Source organism: Capricornis sumatraensis, chromosome 1 (assembly GCF_032405125.1).
Source record: "Capricornis sumatraensis isolate serow.1 chromosome 1, serow.2, whole genome shotgun sequence".
In the NCBI taxonomy this organism is placed as follows: Eukaryota; Metazoa; Chordata; class Mammalia; order Artiodactyla; family Bovidae; genus Capricornis; species Capricornis sumatraensis.
The window spans coordinates 205,437,632-205,465,390 of NC_091069.1; the positions used below are offsets into that span (position 1 = coordinate 205,437,632).

General features: G+C 40.4%; 1 protein-coding gene across 4 annotated transcripts in view; it reads left to right on the plus strand.

Moving 5' to 3' along the window:
* The first annotated feature begins 831 nt into the window (after positions 1–831).
* Positions 832–27,759, plus strand: part of GOLIM4 (golgi integral membrane protein 4) — an 83,095-nt gene continuing 56,167 nt past the window's right edge. For all 4 annotated transcript variants that reach the window (XM_068965257.1, XM_068965266.1, XM_068965274.1 and 1 more), the window contains exon 1: positions 832–1,158. In XM_068965257.1, coding sequence (XP_068821358.1) covers positions 972–1,158 — 187 coding nt within the window. In that variant the 5' untranslated portion in view covers positions 832–971. The remainder of the gene's footprint in view (positions 1,159–27,759) is intronic.

A 27,759-nucleotide genomic window follows, 5' to 3' on the forward strand; every position in this document is an offset into this window, starting at 1 on the left:
CACCCCGTCTCTCTCCCAGACGGCAGCCGGGACTGGTCTCTCGTGCACCCCAACTTCCCTGCGGCTGGCTCCACGGCCTCTCCCCATCACCCGCACTCCACGTGGGCGTAACCCGGCGCCAGGCCGCCAGGCTGCCCAAGGAGCCCTTCGCCCGACCATGAGCTCGAGGGAGGGCGCGGCCCAGGGGTCGGACGGACAAAGCGGGCGTCCAATCGAGCCCGGTACTGCCTCCCCGAAGGGAGGGAACGGCGGCTCTGACCGGCCCAATGAGCGGGGAGCCCGAGTGGGACTTCCTCCCGGAATCCCGTTGGCCAGAATAGCGGGGCCGTGGGTGACACGTAAGTTGGGTGGGAAGCGGCGGCCGCCGAGGTTCGGCAGCCCCGTCAGTGACACCGGCCCGCGGTCCCCCCCAAACTCGGCCGGGACAGCCAGTCGCCCACCCAGCTACTCACCCCCGCGAGCCGCACGCCGAGAGGCTGCCTGGAGTCCGCCTCCCTTTGTTGGGGCCGCACCCCCTCCTTTTGGTGGCCACAGTCGCGCAGTGGGAGCCACCGCGAGGGGGCGGGGAGCGGCCGGGGCGGGACTCCGAGCGCCGCTGGGGGCAGCCGGGCCAAAAAGTGGGGAGGAGGGAGAGAGGCAGGCGGCGTCTGGGGACCGGCGCGAGGACAGCCCGCCGGAAAGTATGCGGAGGGCCCCCTCCCGGGCCCGGGCACTCGCGGAGAGTCAGCCTCGCAAAAGTTTGGCGGCGGCGGCGGCCGCCTCGGCGGCGTCGATGGCTGCGCGCCCCGCCGCGCGCGGGGGCTGAGCGGGCGCCACTTCCCCTCCGGCCCGGCTTTTGTGTCTCGCGTCTCCTCCTCATGCTGCGTCCGGCCACCTCCTTCGGCGGCTGCAGTTGAGGCGCTTGCTCGGGCCAAGGGGAGGAAGGCACGGCGGCGGCGCGGACGGCCGCGGCGCGGGGCCCCGGCGGGACTATGGGAAACGGGATGTGCTCCCGAAAGCAGAAGCGGATCTTTCAGACGCTGCTGCTGCTAACCGTGGTATTCGGCTTTCTCTATGGCGCGATGCTCTACTACGAGCTGCAGACGCAGCTGCGGAAAGCCGAGGCGGTGGCGCTCAAGTACCAGCAGCACCAGGAGTCCCTTTCCGCCCAGTTACAAGGTACGGTTAACGGGATGCACGCGGCCAGTGGCCAAGTTTGCCCCGCGCCTCCCGCCCTGGCTGGAAAAGTGGCTTTGGCGAGCCGTTGGCCCTGCGGGCGCCGCCACCTCTGACCTTCAGGGACCGCAGAGGCAGCCTCTCCGGGCCTCCGGACCCCGGAGTGTCAGAGGGGATGACACCTCCCCACCCTCCGGCCTCCTCCGGCGGTTACATTTGAAACTGGTAGCACAACCCATGTCCCACTGGGCGATGGGATGGGCGGGTGCACGCTGAGTCTCTTACCCCAGCACTTGTCATTTGTCAAAAGGCCCAGCAGCCATCTAGGCAGAGAAACCAGGATCCCTGCCTCCGCTTTGCCAGTGTATCCGGAGGAGCTTGGTTTTCTGGTTTCTAGGTATTTGCTTTTCAGCTGACTTTGTCAGTAGCCTAAGAAATGGGCAGTTTGGCCGAGACTTCTCAAACTCTGCTGTTTTTCCCCCAAGGAAATTAAACCTGCCCCAGTGGTCCCAACTAATGCTCTAGATGAATGTAGCCTACACTTGCTAATATCTTATTTCTGCTAACTCGGTAGTGTGACTTTAGAGATGTTCAATGTGTTGGGGAAAGTCCACACTACTGTTCACCATCCTGCACATATGTTTTTGGAAACATTTTTTAAAAAAGGTTGAATTGTTTTCCTAATTAACTTTGAGTTTATCCCAGAAGGGGGGTGGTTGGGTGTGGGGTGTTTGTGTGTGTGTGTTACAGTTAGCCTTGAGAAGCACAAGAGGAGAAACCTGGTTTTTCACTTTGCCAAATATACAGCAAGCACAATGCGAGCAAGACCTGCAGAATGACTTAAGCTCCTATTCTTCTATTTTAGAATCCCATTTAATGTAAATTTCAGGCACATAAATGATGCGTGACTGCAAATTCAGAACCAGGTGGCCTTGTTAAGAGCAGCGTCATCCTGTACGTATTTTTTGAAAGCTTTTTCTTGTACTCTTGGTTAGTTTTCAACACTCATGCAGCCCTCTCCCTAACCAGAACAAGTAATAATAGTAAAGGGCTGTGAGTAGTGAAATGTTGACAGTCTTTGCTGATAATGCAAATAGAGCTTATTTCACATTACTAGGAAGATACAAGCTGCATGGCTGGTTTCTGTCACTGTATATTTATACAAATATAAAACAGATGCCTTTTCAGGACTTAGCTATTTTGAATGTTCTCTCTAGTTAAAAAATAATAAGAAAATGATCCACAGCTGATTCTTGGTCTTATTTGTTTTTCCCAGTTTAGAAGTAAAGGAAGTATTTTTAGCTTACTGAAGCTGTGTCACCACAGGCAATGAAAATATGTGAGCTGGGTTTGTTTCAAAAGGAAAATCTGTTTTGATTCAGCCTTAGGTTAAAAAGTTTTTTTCTGTAAAATGTGTTGAGATTTACTCATGAATTACTGTTGGTTTGCAAAGTATGAATATTTATTTATTTACTTAGAAGATACTAGTGGTTTCCTGGTGAAGTTCAGTGCAGTTAGATCCAGGGAAATATTTGCCATTTAGGAGTACAATGGCAGGACTGCATTTTCACACTTGTGATAGGAAGGGTGTATGGTGGATGGTACAAGGTCGGTGCCTTGTTCTTTGGAGACTCAAGAGCAGGTGCTATCAATAGTTCATCAAAACACCCTCCGCTCTGAGCAGTGTCCAACCCTGAGGGAGGGTCAATGTATTTATTCACTCAACAAACAAAAATTAACTGTGGTAAGAAAACTAGTTCCAAGTACTTTTGTTTGCTTTCTCAGATTTCATTTCCCGAAAAAACTCAAGTAACAGCAGTGAAATATTAACCCAAGCACCATATTTGCCTTAATTCCCAGTGGTAGAACTCATTGACTGAGGAGGTCCCAATTTCTGAGTCGTAGCCTTTATTTGCAGTATTCTATTTAGAAGATCAGGCTCAGTGTCTTTTCTCCTTTTATTTCCCTTCTTTTGGTGGTGGTAGTGGGGAAGAGGAGTAGTTCTTGGTATCCAAGACCATTATAGTGCGTAGCAGTTGCTTTGCTGCAGGAGATGAAAACAAAAATGTAGCCAGTTTGAATGAGTGACCTTACAGTCCATTTCTTAATTTACCCTTTTGCGATTTCCTTTTGAATTGTGGTGCTGCAGCAATTGCAGTATGATTGTGTGTGAAGAATTATTTCCCACTCAGATTAGTTTCCTCTTCTACAGTTTTTCTTTTTTCACACTTGACTTCTATTCTGTGGCATTTTATTTTGGATTTCCTATCAAAATGAAGATTTTTTGATGGCAGGTAGCTTTTCTTCCCTTTTCCAATGACAAATGACATTTTACTTGGCAGTGCTATGTACGACCAGCATAGATTTGTTTTTAGGACATTAGACTTATTTAGCTATGTGAAATCTCTTGACCTGGCTTGGATTAAAATCAGTTAATATGAGTGGCAAAAAAAAGAAAAAGCTGGTTGAAAAACTTTTAGTTTGGCCATGTATTCTGAAGGTGTCATTTGTTAAATGAACATATTTGAGTCATCTTCAGTTTAATAATGGGTTGTACACTAGACATTAAAAGTAGGTTAAGTCTAACTCCAAGTGCATTTTGGAGTCAAACAGTCTTGTAAATAGGAAATGGTGGGGGTGATGTGAAAGTTCAAGACTTAGCAATGCCCCCTCCACTAAAAACAAATGTCTGTGTCTGCCAGCCTAGCCTCTCTGTCTTCCACCCATAATATTCCTTAATTATATTGAGGAGTAGAGCAGAGGTTACCTCTGGTGGCAGAGGCAGTAGTAACAACCTTTGATTAGCTCAGTGTTTTAGCTAACTTAAAAATTAAGAAAAAAACACTTTTGGGGTCACCCACTATTTTCTATGTCTATAAAGAGTGTCTGAGCTTTGACTGCCCATTAGAATCACCTGGGCAGCTCCCAGGCCTATTAAGTCACAATCTGTGGGGGTGGAAACCTTCTGGCAATCTCCCCAGGTGATTGCAGTGCCGCAGCCAAGGTTGAGAACCACAGGTCTGTAGTCTTGAGACAGCTGATTCACACATTGACTTCACTGGCTTGGCTGAAAAGACATTTGACTTTTTTTTTTTTCTTTTAACCCAAGCATGTGATTAAAATTCTAGCCCTGCAACTTTTTGTGTGATCTTGGGCCTCATTTTTCTTATTTATATAATGGAGATTCGAATGGCCTATTTAATAAAATACTGTAAGGATAAAATAATACCTATGAAGTCCCGTGGCAGATTCATGTTGATGTATGGCAAAACCAATACAATATTGTAAAGTAATTAGCCTCCAATTAAAATAAATAAATTTAAATTTAAAAAAATAATTAATATCTATGAAGCTTCTGGGGTTCCCTGGTGGCTCAGTGGTAAAAAATCCACCTGCCAACACAGTTGGATCCCTGGGTTGCGAAGATCCCTCAGAGGAAGAAAAGGCAACCCACTCCAGTATCCTTGCCTGGGAAATCCCATGGACTGAGGAGCCTGGGGGGCTACAGTCCATAGAGTTACAAAAGAGTCAGACACAACTTAGCAACTAAACAACAGCAAAGGAAGCTTCTAGCACATAGTAGGTACTGCTCATTCACGATTAGCTTTTGTTATCATTACGGTTTCTGTTTAAGAGATTTGACCTCTTTTTCTTCCCACGGTTACCGTGCGTAAAATTTTGAAATTCACAGACTTTGTTTTTATAACTAGCTCCTTTTTTGTTGTACCTAAATGCACATCAAAGAAAATAGGTAGACTGGCGTAAATCGAAGTACTTTACTCTGGAGAAGGGACCTTCCCTGATAATTTAAAGTTAGAATTCAAGTCTGGTTACTAATTAACTGTATATTATGTCAGATTAGTAGAGGGAGTGATAGCCAGAGATAGGAGTAACCTTGTGCAATAAGATCTGGGAGAGCGATGTAACTATGTAAAAAAAAATTTTTTAAGTAGGGTCAGACAGTCACTAGTTCTTAAAACACTGTATTACATTATTGCAGTGCTCTTGGTCTTCCCAGGGATGACCAGAAACCATCGAGAAAAAGTTCATATGTTGTCTTCTATGCTTCTATTTCTGGAGAAGGCGATGGCACCGCACTCCAGTACTCTTGCCTGGAAAATCCTATGGACGGAGGAGCCTGGTAGGCTGTAGTCCATGGGGTCGCTAAGGGTCGGACATGACTGATGCTTCTATTTCAGATCAGTGTGTGACAGTTACTTAAAATAAACAAGTTTGGTGCTTAAGGCTGACATGGTTAATTTAAGTTAGTTGTCCCTTGCATGGTGTTCCCCTGAGACATGGGATGACCCATTTACCTGAGCATGAAAGCATACTGTTTCTGGCTACTATTTTTCGACCTCCCCTGAATCTGTTTTAAAGAATAAAAGTGTCCTTCAGCTAAGGGCCAGATTTTTTTTTTTGTGGTGGTTCTTCTTTCTGTTGTTCTTTCATCTCCAGTGCCAGGTGCTTGGCATGATAGGTGCTCAATAAATAGTAGGTCTATACCTATGTGGTATTGGCTCTCTGCTGATGAATATGCGTATATAAGGTGGGCAGTGAAATGTAGTGGATGTGGGCTGAGGAGTCAGAGTGCTTGGATTTGATGTCTTGCTATATTTTTCTTTTTTTTAAACCAGCTGGTGATCTTGGTTTTGCCTTCCCAGGTGGCGGCACACTGGTAAAGAATCTACCTGCCGATGCAGGAGACGTGGGTTCCATCCCTCAGTCAGGAAGATCCCCTGGAGTAGGAAACGGCAACCCACTCCAGTATTCTTGCCTGGGAAATCCCATGGACAGAGGAGCCTGGTGGGCTACAGTCTGTGGGGTCGCAAAAGAGCCGGACACAACTTGACGACTAAGGAGCTTCCCGACCCAGGGATCGAACCCTGGTATCCTGCATTCCAGGCAGACACTTTAACCTCTGAGCCACCAGGGAAGTCCAAACAACAAACAGATATTGTCTATTAAATGAACATTTTCACTGAAGTACATATATCTTGTAGTTAAAAGGTGAAATTTATCAAGCTGTTTTTGTTTAATTCTGTTCTATTTAAAAAACGGAACAGAAATGACAACTTTTTAAGTTCAGTCAGTTTTATTTGTATGTAAAATCCTGCCTTAAAATTCATTCCCTGAATAAAAAAAAAAATTCATTTCCTGAATAAAAGATAAAACTTTGGAAAGTATGACTCAATTAAGACTTCTGTTGAATATATGTGACATGCATGGACATGTTTGCTTCTGCACATTATACCTGCCTTGGTCATCCCTGTAATGGAACTCACCAATATTGGTTGACCAGGGAAGAGAATCGCCCATTATCTGTGAGCCTTTTGCTTTGCTGTAACTTTTTATTTTATATTGGGGTAAAGCTAATGCCTAGCGTGCTGCAGTCCGTGTGGTGGCAAAGTCAGACATGACTGAGCAACTGAACAACAACAGCAAAGCATCTGATTAACAACGTTTTGACAGCTTCAGGTGAACAGCAGAGGGCCTCAGCCACACATACACATGTATCGTTCTCCCCTAAATTCCCCTCTTGTCCAGGCTTCCATGTGCTATACAGTAGGTCCTTGTTGATTATCCATTTTAAATATAGCACTGTGTACATGACCTTTGGAAACTCCCTAACTATCTCTTCCCCACCATTCCTTCCCCCCCGCAACCCCATGCACCATGCACCACCGGCAGCAGTAAGTTTGTTCTCTTAAGTCTGTTGAGTCTCTTTCTATTTTATAAGTAAGTTCATTTGTATAATTTCTTTTTAGATTCCATGTATAAGGGGTGAGTGAGCCTTTTAAGTCTCAAGTATGTTGTACAGTTGACTACATCCACATGGACTGGAAACCTTACCTTGAGCTTTTAAAATTCCCTTTTGCCTCACTAAGAGCGTGGGCATAAGACTAGGTTTTAGAGACTTAAGGAATGGGTGAATTGGGAGTTTGAGAATGAAGACTGAAGCTGAGAGTACCAAAGTGCAGAGGATTTGAGAGGAACCAGAAGATGGAAGAGAGAAAGAGAGGCAAGGGGACTAACATCAGTTTATGACATTTCAGAACATTGGAGAAGATTCTTGCCCCCACCTCCATGTCCTAAAAAGAAAAAAATAGGGAATAGGGAAGGGGATGTGGGTTTGGCATCAGGTATTGTTTGAATACAACTCCTGTGTTTACCAGTGGAGTGACCTTGAGCACACAGGTAACCTCTGTGAACTTTGGTTTCTTCATAGTGCCCCGAGGATAGCAATGTCTATTTTGCACACTTGCATGGACTAGAAATAATACATTGAATGTGACTGGCACGAATCCCAGAGTGTGTCACTATGACATTTACTAGGAAACCAGGACTTGCTGTTGTAGTATTAGCATTGGCTGCTTTTCATTTCATTTGCCCACCATATTACATCTGGAAGGTAACAGTTATTAGCTGTGGTCTAAAGGTGGCTCCTTTTGGAGCCATATGCTCAACTTGGCTGAAACTTACTTGATTTAAGACGCTCTCGCTCTGTCATTTCTACCGTATTGACCCTTTTTTGGTAAGAAAGGACCTGAGAATGCTGTACATGGTAGTAACTAAGTGTTGCTGTTTTTCATTTTGACAACTCAGTGTTCTTATTTTATCACTGAGGACAAAATGTTTTTGCTACTCTTGCCAGTCAGTGGTTTGTGGGTTTTGTAGCTGTGTTTGGAAGTGAAAGTTATGCATAATATAACTGTACTTTAATATAAAAATGGCCAACTGTATTTTGTCTTTCAAGCCATTAAAGCGAATTTATTTTGACAGAAATTTGGAAATTTCCTTGGAAGAATTAAATTATGTGAAGTACATTCCATTTATTGTCTCCCACATTCATGGGCTGTGCTAAGCATGATACTTGCATTTTCTCACTAACACTGAACCAAGCACTGTGGTGTGAAGGGGCAGTCTGAGGCTCAGAGGGGTTAATTAACTTTCCAGCGTCAAGGTCGAATCTAATGAATCTGAATTTGGAACCCTAATGTGACTTTGTAGCCTGGGTTCTTTCCACAGTACTACATTGCCCTCAAAATTATTTTAGTGTCTCATGATGATATTAATGGTTTGGAGAAAGTGGGTTAGGTGGGTCGTGTGAGGATTTAAGATAAAATTTAGAATCAGAAGTAACAAGTCTGATTATTTGATACAGCATCTCCAGAGTGTAGGGCATTTGGTGCAGTTACAGAATGTGATTTTAGTTGATTCTTGAGTTGATTTTAGGTGGTCTGCACATGCTGCTTGAAATAACATAGAATCACATGAGAAACGGCTGTTTTTTTTGAATTCCCTTTCAGTGTTTTCTTGACAAGTCAAGGAGGAACTCAGTTTGATTGTAGAACCTTTCGTTGATGTAGCTGCTCATTTGTTTTTCTTAAAGAGAGCAGACTTCAGGCAGCCAAACAGCCTGATAGCTAGACTTTAATAATTGTTTTGTTGTTTTATTGCATTTAAATTTCACAGTTATCACCCATTGATGCCACATAAGTCAGATTTTTCATTTACAAGGTAGTAATGTAAAGTTTCCCTTTTAGAAGTTTATTATAGGGGAAAAAGTGAACATTTGGCATTTCATAGTACAGGTTTTGCGTGCACGGAATAAGAATGAGATGCAGGAGTACCTGCATCTCCGAAGTTTAGGAACAGATCAAATCCCTTCGTGATACCGAAACTGTATTTTACAGTTAAGAAAACAGTTTGGAAGAGGATGAGTCACTAAGTATGTGTCTCAAGCTGAGCCCAGAGTCCACAAACACTGACTTCCCGAGCCACATAGCATTCCTCTAGGGCTGCACCCTGCAGCCCCTGGAGACCAGCAGCACCCTCATTGCAGTTTGAGCTGAAATGGGTGTTGCTATTTTTAAACAATGCTCTGTAGTTGTGAATGGCACACTTGTGTTCTTTGTTTTTATTGGCTTATGGGTGCTTTTCCAGAGGACATGCCAGCCATTGCCCTACGCTAATAAGCCTCACTAAATAGGCTCATAGCCTGGAGGGATGCAGGCATGAAGTAAATTGCTCGTTATAATAGTGTGACATTTTAAAAAGTATTGCTTTAGCTATTTTTCGTATATAAAATGTCATAATATGATAGGTAATGAATAGAAAGATGTGCTGTCACTCTGAACGATGAGGCATTTTAGAGCATTTGAATGACACCATTTCCTTTCCTTTGAGAATAAGTGAATTTAAGAAAAATATATTATCATTTTAGGAGAGTCAAACATTTCATTTCCTATTTCACATCTCATTTAAAGCCCCTTTTTTAAGTGAAATGTTAAAAAAAAAATCTACAACTCAAGCTATGTAAGAGAACTTTGACATTGCTTATGTGCTGTAGACAATAGCTGCTGCTGCTGCTGCTGCTAAGTTGCTTCAGTCGTTTGCAACTCTGTGCGAGCCCATAGACGGCAGCCCACTAGGCTCCCCTGTCGTTGGGATTCTCCAGGCAAGAATACTGGAGTGGGTTGCCATTGCCTTCTCCGAGACAATAGCTATGATACTATAAAAATATTCTAAATATAGATTAAAAATGGGAAGTTGGTAAATTGGTTATTTAGTTTGATTAGTGTGGAACAGTTTATTAAGCTTTACATTAGTGAGATTTAGTATTATAAATCTATATTTCCTACGGCATTGACCTCTCAACCTAATAACAAATATTTAGAGGAAATTTTAAAAAGGATTTTATATCCTTTATAAAGATTTGTTTTTGAAAAACATGTTAAATTCTACTGATGTCAAACATCACTTTTATTAGAAAATGAAAAAAAAATCCTCCTTATAGGTAAGTGTCAGCTCAAAATCCAGAAGTCATCTAAGTTTTATCTGGGTGTGGGTACGACTCCTTGGAAGTAGTTCCTCGAGTATAACTTCTCAAGTTCAATTCCTCTTCATGATGGATCTGTGAAACTAAACCTCAATTCAAGCAACATACAACAGTGGAGCAGGCATAAGATACCTACATCTTCTTATTCAAAAAAAAAGCACGAAGTACAAGGTATGTGGGAGTTGTTGGTCCATGAAAATTCTGAAATCCAGTTAGGCAAATGTTCCTCAACTAGGTTCAGACCTGGGAATAATCCTTCATGGTTCTTGATTCTACCCTTTGGAGTATTGAGTTATCCTTCCTATTCATAAAGGGTGGTATGTGTTTACATTTGAGTTTTCTCAGCCTGTTTCTTACCTGTAGAAAGTTGGGGGTTTATGGTGTTTTTTTATTTAGGACCCTCTCCATTCCTTCTAGTCAAAACTGGCAGTGTTTCTCCTGATAAAATCCTGTCAAAACTTTTGTGGGTCTCCCATGAGGCTTATTGAGGTTTACTCTTGTTAGTCAAAAAGCACACCCATCTTAGAGATGATTCCTTCTCTACCTTGGGTTTCTGCAAAAATAAGGGAGAGACAATGCCCTTTAACTTAGCAAAATCCTGTTGAGAGAACCTGTGTTAGGTGAGCTTGATTAAGGAAACTCGCGCTTAAGAGAACCTGTGTGAGTCACACCCTTAAAAGTTGTAGGAGGTCTTATGGCCTGATTGAATAATACTCTGACATGCCACATTTCCCAGGGCTTACCAAAAGGATTTCAGAAGCTACAACTTTGACCTCACTTCACACTTTTTTTTCAGACAGTTCCCTAGAAATGATCTTTGGTTGGAAGCTATTTCTTGATTTTAGCGTTACTGAGAATCTTCAAAACCTTCAAGTCTTGTCTTTTTTGTTTAGTGATCCCTCCCCCAATTTATCTTCTCACAGGTTTCCCTAAACAGCAAGAAGAAACCAGGTAGCCTCTTCAGTACTTTGCTGGGAAGTCTCCTCAGCTAAATTACACAGTTCATTTGGCACTTTTAAAACATCTCATCTAACTGCACAAATCTGCAGGTTACGTAACTACATGTTAAGTGTCAGTATTGTTAAACCTTCTGCCACTACATAATTTCTAGTTTCCAATAAGATTTTCTTCACTTTCATTCATGCCCTTATTAGAAATCTCTTCAACGTCCAAAGTTCTGTGAACAGTGTGTTTGAGATGGTTTACACTTTGACTCATGCCCTTCTTAGGCCCACTACACAGTTCCATAGCCACTACTGCCATTTAGATTTTTGTCATGGCAGTGCTCTGCTTCCAAAATCTGGACTAGTTACCCTGCTGAATGGCAAATTACCCCCAGACTGAATTGGTTTTGAACAACAAATACTATCTCAGTATTTGCTGGAAAAGAATTGACTTAGCTGAGTAATTCAAGATCTCTTAGGATGTTGGAGTCAAACTTCTGATCAGGGTTGTGTGTACTGTGCTGTGCTTAGTCACTCAGTCATGTCCGCCTCTTTACGATCCCTTGGACTTTAGCTCACCAGTCTTCTCTGTCCATGGAATTCTCCAGACAACAATACTGCAGTGGTGTGCCGTGCAAATGAGGATTCAGGGTATCTTCCCAACCCAGGGATCAAACCCACGTCTTCCGCATCGCAGGCAGATTCTTTACCATCTGAGCCACCAGAGAATCAGGGTTGTAGTTATCTCAAAATTTGACCAGGACTGGAGAATCTGCCTCAGAATTCACTAATGTGGTTGCTGGCAGGCCTCAGAATATCCAATTCTAGTCTCACTCTTCCAGGGCTTTCCATAGGATTTTCCATAGTTCCAACCTGGAACTTTCAACAGAATAGCTGACTTCCCTCAAGGCAAGAGATCGAAGAGCAACAGCCAGGGAGAGTTTGTGTGAACCCAAGGTGAATATGAAAGTATTTTAATAACCTAATCTTGAAGGTATAACTCACAACTTCCTGCCCTATTTTGTTCATTACTATTGAGTCACCAAGTTTAGCTTGTGCTCAAGGGTAAGAATAACAGAATGCAAGAATCATCTGGGGCCATCTTAGTAGCTGCCTCCCACGGTATAAGAATGTCATTGTTGGAAATATCCTTACCAAAGTCATCTTTGAGTACTTGCTATGTAGCAGGTACTGTTCTAAATTATATTCTTGGATTATCCAGTGTGATTGTAATTTTGTAAAAAAATGTTTTACTGTATATTAAAATGTGATTTACCATTTAATTTGACATAGTAAAAAATGACATTTGAAATCATGGCACCTCAGAGGGAAATTATCTGGTCTTTTAAACTATCTGACCAGGAAGAATTCAAATTAAAAGAGATTTCCAGGTAACTCTCTGAAGTATAAACCTAACTAGGAGGTTGTTAGGGAAAATCCCAAAGTTGAAGCCATCCTGTCCTTTAGGGAGTTTCAAAATCCATTAACAATTTGTGAAAATTTCATGTTCCTGCAAATAACTGTATTTCATTGGTTAGTAGCTAGGAATGGAATAAAATGTGTTTGTCCATATGGTATTTTCACTTGCTTCTGAATGTGTTCCTTTTGGCTTTATATAGCCTGCAGCCCTTATTATTTGATAGTCGGAAGATACATATTTTTAATGGAGTTCAACTGGTTTTAGAAAGATAGGTATCTTTGATTTAAAGAAAGAGCATCAGTTGTATGAATAGTAATTTCAACTTGTTCATTCATTCCTGTTTTGAAAGTCCTTTTATATATTGTAATACATGAGGTAGTCTTTTGTGCTATTGATAAAATTAAAAAATAGAGCATATAGGCATATTATGAAAACATCATTAAATGTTATGAACAATTGAAACTTCAAATTCATACTCTGGCCTCACTCTTCCAAACATACTTTAGTAATTAAAGATACTTGAGTTGAATATTTCTATTTTCCATTTTACTTCCATTGTACTTTCCTAAACAGATTTCTAAAAGAGGTGGGATCATCAGGAAGTGGATAGAGAATACTTTGTCCAAATGTTTGAAGCCATACTTCACTTAAAAATCAAGGGGAGTTTCCATTCTTGTAAGTGAGAAGTTGCTGTTGAGTATCTAGCGATCAGTGATCATCTTCCTGCCCCTACTGCTGTCTATGTGAGTACCAGATTGCTGCCATGATCCTCACTGTTAGGCTAGGTTGCTGTGGGCCTCATGTCTTAGTGATACCCTCATAGATTGAAGGCCCTTGAGACGTATGGTCTTCGTTCTGTGTCTGAACACGTAGAAAATTCCCTATGTGTTCTATAGGGTACAGTGTAGTTCTTAGGGAGACTTACAGTCTGCATGTTGTGTTTTTCTTATTTACCTTTTGCTACTCAGGTTGGTTAGGGTCCGTATGGATTAAGCCAGAGGATGCTCTTTTCTGTTGATACTGCCCAAGGAAGCAGTAGCTACTAACCCAGTTAGCTAGAACGATGGTATTTATGAGTACATGTGAGACCCTGTTTTTAGCCTCCAAGAAGTCTTCATCTGAGGGTCCCACAGTAGCAATACTTTGAGCAGAGGCTGAGCTTTTAAAGAAAGACTGCTTTGTTTTTATGGTGGGCCTCCAGCTGATCTCAAAACTGCCTCCTACCAGGCAACAACTCAGTCCTGAGACTATGTTGTGTGTCTTGTCTGTGGCCCTCTCTTCCTCAAGGGTGGCGTTTTCAATTTGGAATCAGTGAGAGGTCCATGAACTTTCTGAAAATTTATGTCAATTTTGTATATGTGCCTTTTTCCAAGACAGAAGTCATAGCTTTTATCAGATCCTCAAAGCATCAGTGACCTGAAAAAGGTTAAGAACCACTGCTTTAGGGCAAATTCCTCCTCCTGAGGTTTTTAAAGTCCATCTTGGAATTTTACATCCTCTGGTTCTACCTCATGAATCCTCTGGAAAGTGGCCCTGTTTGTAATGGGGTTCTCAATGCTTAATGCTGTTCCTCTAAAGCCCAAATCCCTACCACCCCGCTTAAGTGTAAGAATCCTGATTAGAGATTTAAATGACATTTCATAAATTGCATTCCTAGAATCTACTAGTAATTACTTGTTGCTGTTTAGTCTTTACGTTGTGTCCAACTCTTTTTGTGACCCCAGGAACTGTAACCCATCAGGCTGCTCTGTCCATGGGATTTCCCAAGCAAGAATATTGGAGTGGGTTGCCATTTCCTTCTCCAGGGGATCTTCCGACCCAGGGATCGAACCTGCATCTTCTGCATTGGCAGGAAGATTCTTTACCACTGAGCCACCTGCAAAACCCATTAGTAATTGCTTAGTAAATAATAAAAGAATGTCTCAATGTTATCACGTGAGAAATTTAGGCTTTTCAGATTGCTTTATATTCATGATATTTAAAGCAATATGCAACAATTATTTTCATTTTAAATTTGGGGAAACAGAAATCACACAGCAAGACAATGGCACACTTGGGCATAATGCTCAAATTGCTTGAATCCTAATTCAGGGCTTTTACTAATCCTCAGTTTCCAAAGCTCCATCACCCTGGAACTCTTGATAAAAGGAGGTTTTGACAGTATCTATTCACAAAATAGAGTTTCTGACTTAAGAATTAAGTCATAGTTAAGAATATCCCCAGATGGTGACTCAGCTCTACTTGAGAACTTGTCTCTTTGGGACCCACCTGCCATCCCCCATCACTTCCCATCTCTGGGTCCACGAAAGGTTCTGCTGGCTGCTCATGCTCCCACTTCCTGCTCCACTCTAGAGCTTTCCACTTACTCAATGGCATGTTTCCCTTGCTCCTTTCTGCATCACAAGTGCCCTGGAGGATGGAGGTAGGCTCCATAGGATTGGATCCCAGGGTAATAAGAGTGATAGTCACCGTGATGAACTTGGCTCCCCCACACTTCTCATCTCTCTCTGGCACATAGTCCTTGTTCCAAAATTAGGGGCTTAAAGGGTCTCTTACCTTTGGATGGTTCTTTCTCAGACTCCTCTGCAACCTGGGGTATAGACAGGGGTAAGCTAAAGGAGATCAGTCCTGGGTGTTCTTTGGAAGGACTGATGCTAAAGCTGAAACTCCAATACTTTGGCCACCTCATGTGAAGAGCTGACTCAATGGAAAAGACTCTGATGCTGGGAGGGATTGAGGGCAGGAGGAGAAGGGGATGACAGAGGATGAGATGGCTGGATGGCATCACCAACTCGATGGACATGAGTTTGGGTGAACTCTGGGAGTTGGTGGTGGATAGGGAGGCCTGGCGTGCTGCAATTCATGGGGTCGCAAAGAGTCGGACACGACTGAGCGACTGAATTGAACTGAAGCCCATACCCAGATCCTGCTATTGGAACTTTCACCACAGGCTCTGTACAGGGGGGCTTTGAAGTTCTCCAGTCAACTGGTTCTCCAGCTGTGTTTTTTAGCTTCCAGATGTAGAAGCCAAATCACTCCTAAATAAGTCACAGATTGGAAAAGCAGGAAAGAATGTTTGTAGAAACCAGGTTGCAAAGAGAAACATATGGATATGTTTTGGTTTGGCCCACACAGTGCCCGGAAGAATTTCAAGGTAGTTGTCTACATGGAAAAAGAAAGATATTTTATGTAAACATCTAGATTTCAGACTGTTTGAAAAGTCATAGGATCTCTTGAGCCTGGTCTGCATTCTTGTGTGGCTTGCACTTTGAGTGGGGCTTGCGGGCTTCGGTTGGCAAAATTTCCACTGGAATTCTTCCTCTCGAATAACTTATTTAGTTTATCAACGAAAAAGGCAAGCCTCAGAGAGATCAAATGACCTGACAACTGTGCTGTGCTGTGTGGTAGCCACTGGTGCTGTGTGGAAAAAGCTCTGAAAGTATGTGACAGAGTGGAATTTCATATTTTATTTAAACTTAAAATTTAAAGCTGAAGCACTGTGAAATATTTTTCAATTAAGCACAGCTTTATCATTTTGGTGGTACTGTATTTCAATTAACTCTTGGGTCATGTTAGATATTATTGGATTATTAGATATTATTGCAATGCATGTATACTTTGTACTTTTTAAAATGTGGGTTCAGAAATCTAAAAATTGCAAATGTGGTTCATGGTGTATTTCTGTTGGATGGTGTTGACCTGACAGAGGTCACACAGCGTGTTGGTGGAAAATCTGGAATATGTCAGCTGATATCCACTGTTCTAACCATATTTTTTCTTTATTTTCAATACTTTATAAAGTGTTGCCCAAATTTTCTTCTAATTCTCAAAACCTTTTCATTGTACCAGACAATCTCACAAACTCCTCTAGGAGTTTATTTTTCCTCATTCTTGCATGGCGCATGATACAGAGGTGACTTTATTCAAATAAAAATTTAGCTTTGTGTGTTATAGTGGTCATATAATAAAGGTAATTTTAAAGATAATACAGTTACTATTCATGATATATAAAGGCTAAAATTATTTTCTCATTTTAAGTGATACTGACCATTAGTTGTCTCTGAATTATTTAAGAAAATAATTTTAAACATATTCAAAATAACATTGTATTTGATTTTGTCACAAATTATATTAGTCTAAAATTAGTTGCATATTGTATCTCATTGTATAACCAGCAACCTGATCAAAATGCAGCACCACCAGCATCCCAGAAGTTTCCTTGAGCCCCTTGCAGTCATGAACTGTTCCTCCCTCCCTAAGGATAATTGCTATGAATTGATTTTGCCTGTTGTTATATTTTACATCAGTGAAATCAAACAAATGAATCAAACAGTTCTTTTTCTTAACATTGTGAGATTCATCCAAGCTATTACATGTAGTTGTAGATTGCTCACTTCTTTTAGTATGTCATCTTATAAGTCTATCACAATTTATCCATTCTGTGATTGATAAGCATTTGAGTAATAGGTCTGCTGCTATGAATGCTCTAGTCCCTTTTGACTTTTTTTTTAAGGGCTAGCAACTGCTTGATGTCCTCAGTGACTATAGCTTAAGGTCTACTTGGAGTGCATTTGCCAAGTTGTTATTTTATTATTTCTCCACTATTAGCGCTAATTTAATATCCTTATGCATCCTGTCTGTATGCACTGGACTATTACCACTACACATTAAAAAATATGACCAAAAATAAAAGCAACTAAAACTTAACATTGAAAATGCAAGCGTTGGTGTTATTGTTCAGCCAAGGATAAGGATAAGCTGCCTAGGGATCTGTCCAGATATGAGCTGGCTTATCTTTTCTCTGTTTACCATCATTTCTGCTCTTCTGATACATTCTTTTTCCATTTGTACTGTGTAAAAGGGTCATTTTAAAGTAACTAATTTATTTAAAAACTTAAAATTACATCAGGCCCGATTCTTCCTTTTTGCTAATGTCCCGAAACATGTTCACAATCCCTTGATTTGGGAACATTGCCTCTCACTAGAAGTGTCCAGAGGATAGCTAAGCATTTGAGAGGAGTGTTACAGAGTTAACTCAGATATCTGGTGGGTGGTTGAACTAGCCTTCAGAATATTTCTAAACTAGAATAATGTCATTTTAAAATTCTGAGATGCTAGCTTAAGTGAACAATAATGAAAATAAGAATTATTTGTAGTGACATGCTCAGCAATTTCACACTAGAGTTTGCTTTATTACATATAAATGGCTAAAAAGGCAATGATGTTCTTGGAATTGATTCATGAACATTCATTAATGTTACTTTTATAACTTGTCATAATAGAACTTGTGTTGTGCTATGCTACAGTTTGTCTTTGTACAAATTATGATAGAAAAAAATTAATAAGGTATTTATGTTAACCAAAATCTACCCTAGTTTTTTAAAAGCATAGATTTCTAGGTAGATTTCTAAATCACTGATGAGTATATCCTCCTAGCCACAGAATTAACAGATACTTCCTATCTTGTGATTCACGCAGGCCCTAGAAGTATTAGTATTCAAAAGGAATAAGATTGTATGTACTAAACTCTTCTTTAATTTCAGATTTTTAGTGATTTATACTGGCTCCCGTCCCCAACACTACTTAGTTTACACCTGTGAAGTTTCAAAGGGAAGCTATTCAGTAACTGCTCAAAAATCCATATGGGTGGTTCTGGAATCTTATCAGGTATTTAGAGAGATACTTTCAGTTCACTTAGAGAATTGCTTAGTAGAGACATCTGAGATTAAAAAATTATAACTTGGGTTTCTTAAAATATAGCCCATTCTATATATTATAGTTTATTTCTAAAAATTAGACTACATAGAATGAATGTCTTTCCATGACATTTTCTTTAATTTTTTTAATTGAAAAGATTTCTGATTCTGTTTTTTAATATAAATTTATTTATTTTAATTGGAGGTTAATAACTTTACAATATTGTATTGGTTTTGCCATACATCAACAAAATCCAGTCAAGGAAAATTACTGTTGTGAATTTAGGATAGGTAATCCAAAGAGGTGTGATTTGATGCAACTAATATTACATGAGTAGCCATATAAAGATACTGAACATCAGTATTTTTTTGTTTTGTAACAGTTTAAAAGTCTATTAGTTAAAGAATATACATATTCTTGCTTACTGCTTGTCTGTGATTTGAACATTGTGGCCTGGACTTGACCTGGCCTGATTTATCTGAACCTAAGGGGTAGACAAACTTGGAACTGGCTCACTGTCCTTTTATCACCTCATTGGCCAAGCAAGAAGCATGGTCAGTCCCAACACTGATGGATTGGGGGGCGGAAGAGTACTCTGCCCACAACAGTAAGCACTACTCTGTGGTTGGCAGGGTGTGAGTATATAATTACAGTAATGAAGGTTAAAAAATTTGGAGTGATGACCCTATCTACCAGAGTCAGTTTCAAAATTGGTACAGTGTGAGATAAAAGAAAGCTGCTTTCATTTGAAGAAACACTTTATGGTGATTTGACGTAGACTTTTTCAAAAATTAACATTGATTAACATAAAGAGTCAGACATAACTTAGCAACTAAACAACAACAAAAAACATAGTTTTAATCATATTTGGTTTTCTAGGCAAAACGTTTGAGTTCATAATGAAAAGACATGTAGCAGAAATTATAAACAAAAGGCAGTAGGTAAATATGTTCCTTTTTTCTTCAGTCAACAGACTTTTCTGAAGCGCTTGCTGTCCACAGGCTTTCTCAGAGGGTATAATTTTATAGGTGCTGCCATTAAGAGATAGAATGTAAATGAAGTATCCTTTAAAGCTGAAGGCTTATCTGTTAGGTTTTTATGACTGCTCTTTCAGTGGCATAGAATTAGTAGAACTTCTCTGCTGAAGTATTTCAGTGTTTAATATGGTGATTTTAGCAGCAAAACCAGATGTGATAAAATATAGGATTCAACCTTACATACTAGTTTATAAGGGTTTTTTTAAAAAGCTAGAATAACTTAGAACATGGACCCATGGATAAGTTTGGGCATTTAAAATTTTTTGTAGATTTCTTGTAGATATTCAAATAATGCTTGGCTTTAAAAAAAATTCATTATATATCCATGGGAATTCTTTTTTTAAAAAAAATTAAATGGCAAATTATGCCACTAGTATTTATTTGAAGGTTCTAGCACCTACTATGGCAGCTATATCTTTTTATACCCAAGGCTTTATATTTTTATACCAAGGCTTTGGGGGAAAAATATGGAAAATTGAGAGAAATAGATAGCCTTTTTGTCAGTCTTTCTGTTTTTCTTTCTATATTTTTAATATGTATATCTAATTTTAAGCATTTCTTCAAAATACCCTCATTTTTCAAGTTGCATATTTTTTAATTTTTAAATAATCTTTTATTTAGTTTGTTATTTTTGGCTGTGCTGGGTCCTCCTTGCTGGGCAGGCTTTTCTCCAGTGAGCTGGGGCTGCTCTGGTCACAGCATGTGGACTTCTCATTGCGGAGACTCCTCTTGTCGCAGTAGTTGCAGTGCATGGGCGCAGTAGTTGTGGCTTTGGGGCTCTGGAGCTCGGGCTCTGTAGTTGTAGCACAGGGGCTTAGCTGCTCCACAGAATGTGGGATCTTCAGACCAGGGATTGAACTAGTGTCCCCTGCTTTGCCAGGCGGACTCTTAGCCAGTGGACCACCAGGGAAGCCCCACATATTTACTAACTCCTTCCATTTAATGTGAGATTGTGTATGATTGTATGTATGTGTGTGTATATGTTTAATCACTTACGAATGATATTGGTCTTTAATTACATAATCCTAGTAGCAATTTATATTTTTACTTTTTAAAGCTTGATTCCTCATGTTTCAGCTTGAGAATATCAAAATGTTTTGCTAAAAAAGGGAAGCTGAAGGCTGGTCCCTTGGTACACAAATAATGGCCTTAATTTGAAAATAGTTAATTTCCTGTGAGTTGTCCTGACATGCTTTTTGTGCTTACACTAGAAAAAGCAGTAAGAAGAGGCAGGTTGTTTTTTTTTTTTTTTTCCGACAAGTTTATTTCTGTACTTTTTGTGAACAATGCCTGCTCAGAAAGTTTTCAGAGTAGGAACATGTAGATTCTTGTTAAGCGCCAGTTACTGAAACTAATACTGTATGAAACCAGTGAATAATTGGCCAGTTACTGTGTATTTATTCTTTAACTTACTAAAGAAATATTTCTTGTTATTAACTTTGTTCCTTTGGGAATATGTTGATGTGGAAAGAAAGTCTGGCTTTAGTTTCCCTTCATCTCTTTTTACTTATTTATTTTTTAACTCTGCTAATTGATTGCTTAATTACTAAAAAAAAAAAGTCTGGTTGGCATCAATTGGAACAGACACCAAAAAGAACATTTCTGAGTAATTATTTTGTAAAGAGAAGAGTCTTACCAGGCCCCATAGCATTTTAACTGCAAGAAATTACAGTTTTTTAACTATCATACCCAGAATTATGTCTTGAACTTTGAATTGTGTCTCATTCGATTATATCTAATTTCCCCTCTTTCTAGGTCTGTTCTGGTGTTATCCAGGTCACTCAAAAAACCTACTGGCATGGTGTAGACTACATGGATTATTTTTATAGTTGTGTTGACCCTACTTTTAAAATACATATCCTGCCTCTTACTAATCTGTACTATTTCTAACATCCTAGTCTGATTCACTGTCCTCTCTTGATTGGGCTGATTATAGTAGGCTTCTATCTGGTTTTCTTGCTTCCACCCTTATCTCCCACATGGTAGCTCAGTAGTTTATAAAGATTATTCTTTGTAAAATATAAGTTAGGTAATGTTATTTTCCATGTCTATGTAGAGGAACTTTTCTATTACCACTTAGTTGTACCAACAAGCTTCCGACCTTTTAGCTGTTGCAGTGACCTTCCAAGCTCACAGCCTTCTCAGAGTCTTTAAACCTGCTATTCTGTCTTATCTGGTTGCTTCTTCCCTGAGAATCTTTCTTCATTGACTGACTTTTTTTATTCAGGCCTCAGCTTTGATGCCAGCTCCTACAAAGGCAGCTGTGTTAGCTGTGTTTGCTCCATAAGAAATTATCCCCAAACTTACCGCTTTCAAGTAACAAACACATGTAACCATTAACTATTCCACACATTTTCCTGAGGGTCATGAATTGCTGGACCCAAACAGTTGGCTGGGCTGTAGTTGACTCAGGAAGAAGCTGCTGGCAGGCTTCATCTTCTCATTATTGGTGAGATACCTCCGTTTTTGCAAGGGAATGGCCTTCCATAGATTGCCCGAGTGTCCTCCTGATGTGGCATCCCCCACACAGTGAGGGGTCTAACAGAGGAAGAGCCCAGCACAGAAGCCAGTCTTTTGTAACCTAATCCACTTGTATTGGATGTTAGTCACACAGACCATCCATGGTACAGTGTTGGAGCAGAGTACACAAGGGTATGATTACCAGGAGGTTGGGGGTGTGATAGGGAGCCATCTGTAAGGCTGGCTACTATAGCAGCCCATGAGAATTGCATTGGTTACTTTTGAGAAGTCTACGTGTTTAATTTTTTTTTTTTTTTTAACATCTGAGCAGTGTTTAGAAGTCATAGCTGCGTCTCTTCCTTGATAAGGGAATAGCTGAATGGTGATGAGAGTTCATCCACCCAAGTACTTTCTCTCTCATTATTTACACTAACGACCTTCTGAAATCCCATATTGTGTCTTCTTGTTAATTGTATCTTGTCTGTCTGTCTTCTTTTATGAGAGCATGAGACCCTTGAATTAAAAAAACTGATATTTCATGTCCACTATTTTATAATCATTGGGCTTAGAACAATGCCTGAAATACAGTAGATTATTTGATAAATGATAAATTTTATTTGATAAATATGAAAGTGAAAGTGAAGTAGCTCAGTTGTGTCCAACTCTTAGCGACCCATGGACTGTAGCCCACCAAGCTCCTCCATCCATGGGATTCTCCAGGCAAGAATACTGGAGTGGGTTGCCATTCCCTTCTCTAGGGGATCTTCCCAAACCAGTGATCGAACCCAGGTCTCCCACATTGCAGGCAGACGGTTTAACCTCTGTACCACCAGGGAAGCCCGGTGGTGCTTATATTATTTATTTGATAAATGATAAATTTTATTGATAAATATAGTAGATCATTATTTGAAAAAAAAAAGGTTTCCCTTTTTGAGCCCTGAAAGTTTTATTTTAACCATTTCATATGGAAAATTGTTTTTACATGTATCACTGTTTCTAAAATTTGGTGTACTGAACGTAAATTTCATCAGTTTATTATTTTCCGAGTTACCTTATGTAGAAGGCACTGTGCTAGATACTCTGAAGTTGCCAGCCAAATAAGACATGGTCTTTACCTGCCCAGGAGTCCTTTTAGTGACAAAGGGCAGACTCTGGTGTGTGCCGTGTGAGAACAAGTAAAGTAAAAGAGGAGGAGATGGCAGGTGGGAGGCAGGGTGAAAATTGGAAAAGGCTTCACAATAGAAGGTCTTCTTTATGTCTTAGGGTCAGCATGTTATTTTGTGCTACATAATATTGTGTTTCTTTTAGCATGCTCAGAATGCAAGAAGGAAAGAAACTGTATTTTCTGAACAACACAAAGTCAGGAAGCTTGTTCTACAGAAGTAGAAATGGTAAATTATTTAGTTACATATATTTTAAAGTTATATATTGTTAAACGTCACCTTGCTGAATTGACTGAAAATACAGGAAATTTAATTTCATAATATATGGTTGTCATCACATATAGACAGTTGCCTGTACTTCAGCCTTCAATCAGTGTACCTTTGGAATTAGTTCTGAGTAATAATTAGGTTTATAGTATTCTTCACTGTTACCGGTTTGTTAGGGTAGTCCTTCTGTCTCCATCTCCTTAAAGTTGCTTCATCTAATTTTGCTGTGGCTTGAATGCCCAGTTACCACACTAGATAGAATTATGTATGTGAAAGTGAAAGTCGCTCAGTCATGTCCGACTCTGAGACCCCATGGACTGTACAGTCCATGGAATTCTCCAGGCCAGAATACTGAAGTGGGTAGCCGTTCCCTTCTCCAGGGGATCTTCCCAACCCAGGAATTGAACCAGGGTCTCTGGCTCAGAGGTTAAAGAGTCTGCCTGGAATGCGGGAGACCCAGGTTCGATCCCTGGGTTGGGAAGATCCCCTGGAGAAGGGAATGGCAACCCACTCCAGTATTCTTGCCTGGAGAATCCCATGGAGAGAGGAGCCTGGTAGGCTACAGTCCACGGGGTCGCAAAGAGTTGGACACGACTGAGTGACTTCACTTTCACTTTCTCCTGCTTTGCAGGTGGATTCTGTACCAGCTGAGCTACCAAGGAAGCCCAAGAGTACTGGAGTGGGTAGCCTGTCTTTTCTCCACTGGATCTTCCCAGTCCAGGAATCGAACTGGGATCTCCTGCATTGCAGGTGGATTCTTTACCAACTGAGATACCAGGGAAGCCCCAGAATTATGTATAATAATAAATGAGACTCTAAAAAGAGTTTTCGAGTAATTACGTTTTAAGGGAGGATTTATTTTTAGTTTAGCTCTCTCTGGCTCATGATTTTCATCTTTCTCATGCTCACCTGTGTTTTAACAACTTCTCTTATTTGCTAGGTGTTGTTTTACTTAGGTTTGCTGTTGAACTTTGTGTTTATGATCAATGTATCATAGTTGGCTTTGAAGTCAGACTGACTCATGAGTCTGCCAAATTTTAGTTTTATATCCTTAAACAAGTTGTTGAATCTTTCTGAGCCTTATTTTAAAATATATCTGACAGTATTGATGTAAAGAGTAAATATGTTCAAGGCCTAGAATGTTACCTGGCATGAATTTCCTTCCACCCTCTCTTCCTTCCCCAGTTATCCCCACCAGGTGGATTGGGCTTCACACTTCACCACCTGGTGCCTGGAGACAAATGCTTCAGTGAGCAGCTTCTGTATGTGTGACACTTGGACAAGGACTCCTAGTTTATCCCCCGTGTTGGGCTGGACTTAAAGACCAATCCTGCGGATACCTTTCCTTCCTAAGATTGTCAGCACAATCTGGGGAGCAATCCAAGATTGAGTTTCATGGCAGACTGGTACCAGTAACTTGGCCCAGTGGAACATGCACAGTCCAAGATTGACTGTAATATTAAACTTACTTTCTAGGTATCCTTTAGAGATTTGATCCTCTGAAGCAGGTATTAACTGCTACATGGTATTTCACTCCCTGCCTGGGATTTATAACAGTGGAATTCAGCTGTTTAAATTTAAACAGGGGCAGCTCAGCCCTTGAGAAGAAGAAGACCATGGGGGTTCCTTGGGGGAGATGTATCAATCCCTGTGCATACTCAGAGTTAACAAAACATTCAGAGCAAGGAATTTTTTAATTAAAGTAAGTTTTACAACATCCATGTAATTACTTACATATTTTCCACTCCCTCACATATTTTCTTGGGTTACCCACCCTTGTGACTCATTCGGTAGCAAAATCAGTGACATCAGCATTCCCTTCTAGTCATCAAGCAAAACAGGTCATCTCCGTACCTGCTGGATTGTCTGGTGTCCCCCCGGAGAATCTCATTTCAGTTTAGGTCTCTTCCTGCTGCCATATTTCCTTGTTTTCCTCCTGGGTGGTTTCCACTGACCCGTCGGGAACTTCTCACCATGCCAGTTTCTTCACTCCTGTTGCTGTCTTTCGACTGTTGCATTTCTTGTGTTTATTCATCATTCATGCCTTGAGAGTCATACCAAGATTCTTCCCTTGTTTTAAATTCAACTAAAATTCATTGAGTATCTATTTTGTACCCTACGTGGAAATAAGCTGTATTACTTGCATTATGGAATAAAAGAATAAGGTTCAGAAAGGTTTTGTGTTCAGAATGACAAGAGTAGTATATGAGAGGAGGAATCTGAATGGAAATCTGCCCACCGCAGATTCAGTTTTCTTTCCACTTTAGCACAACTCCCATTTCCTCTAGGTTTGCCAGGGTGTTGGGAACCTCTGATGACACGAACTGGAAGGCTTCATTAGGTCATGCTTAAGTCTGTGCCCCTGGGCATCATCCTTCTGCTGATGTAAGAGGCTGCTGGAAGCAGTGTGTGGCAGATGTCCCCGGGTACCAATCTTTGGATCCACCTGGAGTCCGTACTGCCAGCTCCTGGCCTATAGGATGGAGAAAATGCTGTTATTTCACTGTTGATTTGTTTTTTTGTTTTTTTTTAAGGACTGGTTTTAAAAGTAGATTTAATAATTTAGGGAAAGAAACCTCCACTCATTATGAGGAATGAACTTATTAAAAGCAAAAAAGTCGGGGGAACTCCCTAACTCAATTTTTTTCAGAATATGATTTTACTCTTTCATCAGAAAGATGTTACATTGAATAAATAGGCTTTCCCTTTTAAGTTATAAAGTTGTATACTTCTGTCTAGGCAGGCCATAGAAATTGTTTTTCTTTTAAAATTACTTCTTTAATAACCTTAATGAAAATGAAGGTGGTTTCCATGAGTTGAAAATTAGGCCATTATTTGATTAATTATATCATTGGATGATGAGAGTATTAAAAATAATTCATTTGGGGGGATTTCCTGGCAATCCAATGATTAGGATGCCTCACTTCCACTGTAGGGAGCACAAGTTCAATCCCTGGTCAGGTAACTAAGATCCTGCATCTTACAAGCCTTGCAGAGTGGCCCCCCAAAAAATCCTTTTTGGGTTTTCTAACAGTTTTTAGAGATTCTGTGAATCTGTATTTGATGAGGTAGATGATTATGTCAGAGACTTTAAGATACAGTGTGAACAGCAAACTTAAGAAAATGAGGAAACTATTCACTTTCCCCAGAGTTGAAATGACTGTAGCCTGGGGTTCAAATCTGAACTCCATAATTAAACACTTGGATAAGCTTTGACTGGTTACCTAGCCACTCAGCCTGTTTGATTGCCTATTCAAGTAGAGATTAAACTTACTCTCTGAAGTTAATGAGTCTAATGAAAACATCAGTTCTATGTCTAATACCATAGTAGACATTTTGAAAAAGGTAGTCAACTCCACCTCCATTTTAATTAGTTGAGCAATTACAACTTCTAGAAAAACAAATTCCCAGGCGGTGCAGTGGTAAAGAATCTACCAGCAGCGCAGGAGGTGCAAGAGACACAGGTTCAGTCCCTGGGTCTGGAACATCCCCTGGTGGAGGGCATGGCAACCTGCTCCAGTATTCTTGCCTGAAAAATTCCTTTGTGGGCTAACAAAGGAGCCTGGCAGCCTATAGTCCATGGGGTCTCAAAGAGTTGGAGATGACTAAGCACACACACAAAATACAAAAAACAAATTAAAATATTTGCCTTTTTAATGGTGAATTAGTAGCTATGGTTTTTCCAGTAGTCATGTGTGGATATGAGAATTGGACTGTAAAGAAAGCTGAGCACCGAAGAATTGATGGTTTTAAACTGTGGTGTTGGAGAAGACTCCTGAGAGTCCCTTGGACTGCAAGGAGATCCAACCAGTCCATCCTAAAGGAGATCAGTCCTTGTGTGTTCGTTGATAGGACTCATGTGAAGCTGAAACTCCAATACTTTGGCCACCTGATGCGAAGAGCTGACTCATTGGAAAAGACCCTGATGCTGGGAGGGATTGAGGGCAGGAGGAGAAGGGGACAACAGAGGATGAGGTGGCTGGATGGCATCAAGAACTCAATGGACATGAGTCTGAGTTAACTCCGGGAGTTGGTGATGGACAGGGAGGCCTGGCATGCTGCAATTCACGGGGTCGCAAAGAGTCGGACACGAGTGACTGAACTGACGTAACTTCATCTTTCTATACAAAGGCTTCATATTTGAAAACTAGCTACATTACATCAAAGTTTTTATTTAACTCCAACTTAGAAAATAAAAATAGGATATAAAGCTTTAATGAGGCCCTTTTAAAATCTCTGTTAGGGAGAGTAAGTTTAGCATATTAAAAGACATGATTTTTTTTTAACAGGCATTTTTATTTCTCTCACGAAGCATATTTTGGAATGAACTTTGAAAGGCTCCTGTTTCAATTGTTAATTCATTTTACTCAGCAATTATAAACATCAAAGCAGTAATACAGTGAAATAATCAGGAAATGGCATATTCTGGTACATTCAGTTGTCAGTGTTAAATAGGAAAAGTATCACTTTCTCCACCCATATGTTTTCTGGTCTGTATATTTAAACCATTCTGTTGAAATTGAGATTATATTGAAAACTGTATGTCAAGTGTTTTTCTGGTAAAAGAAAGAGAAATCAGTTAAATTACTTTTTGTTTCCTGTTATATTATTGAAAGACATTCCAAACTGTACTAATTGCTATACTTAAGTGCTAAGAATGGTCATCATTAGAAACAATCTTCTCCTCTAAGTGCTGGAAACGTAGATCGGATATGAAGAAGGTTCGGCTAACTGTATACTGTCCGTTAGACATGGCAATGAACTTGTCAGTAGA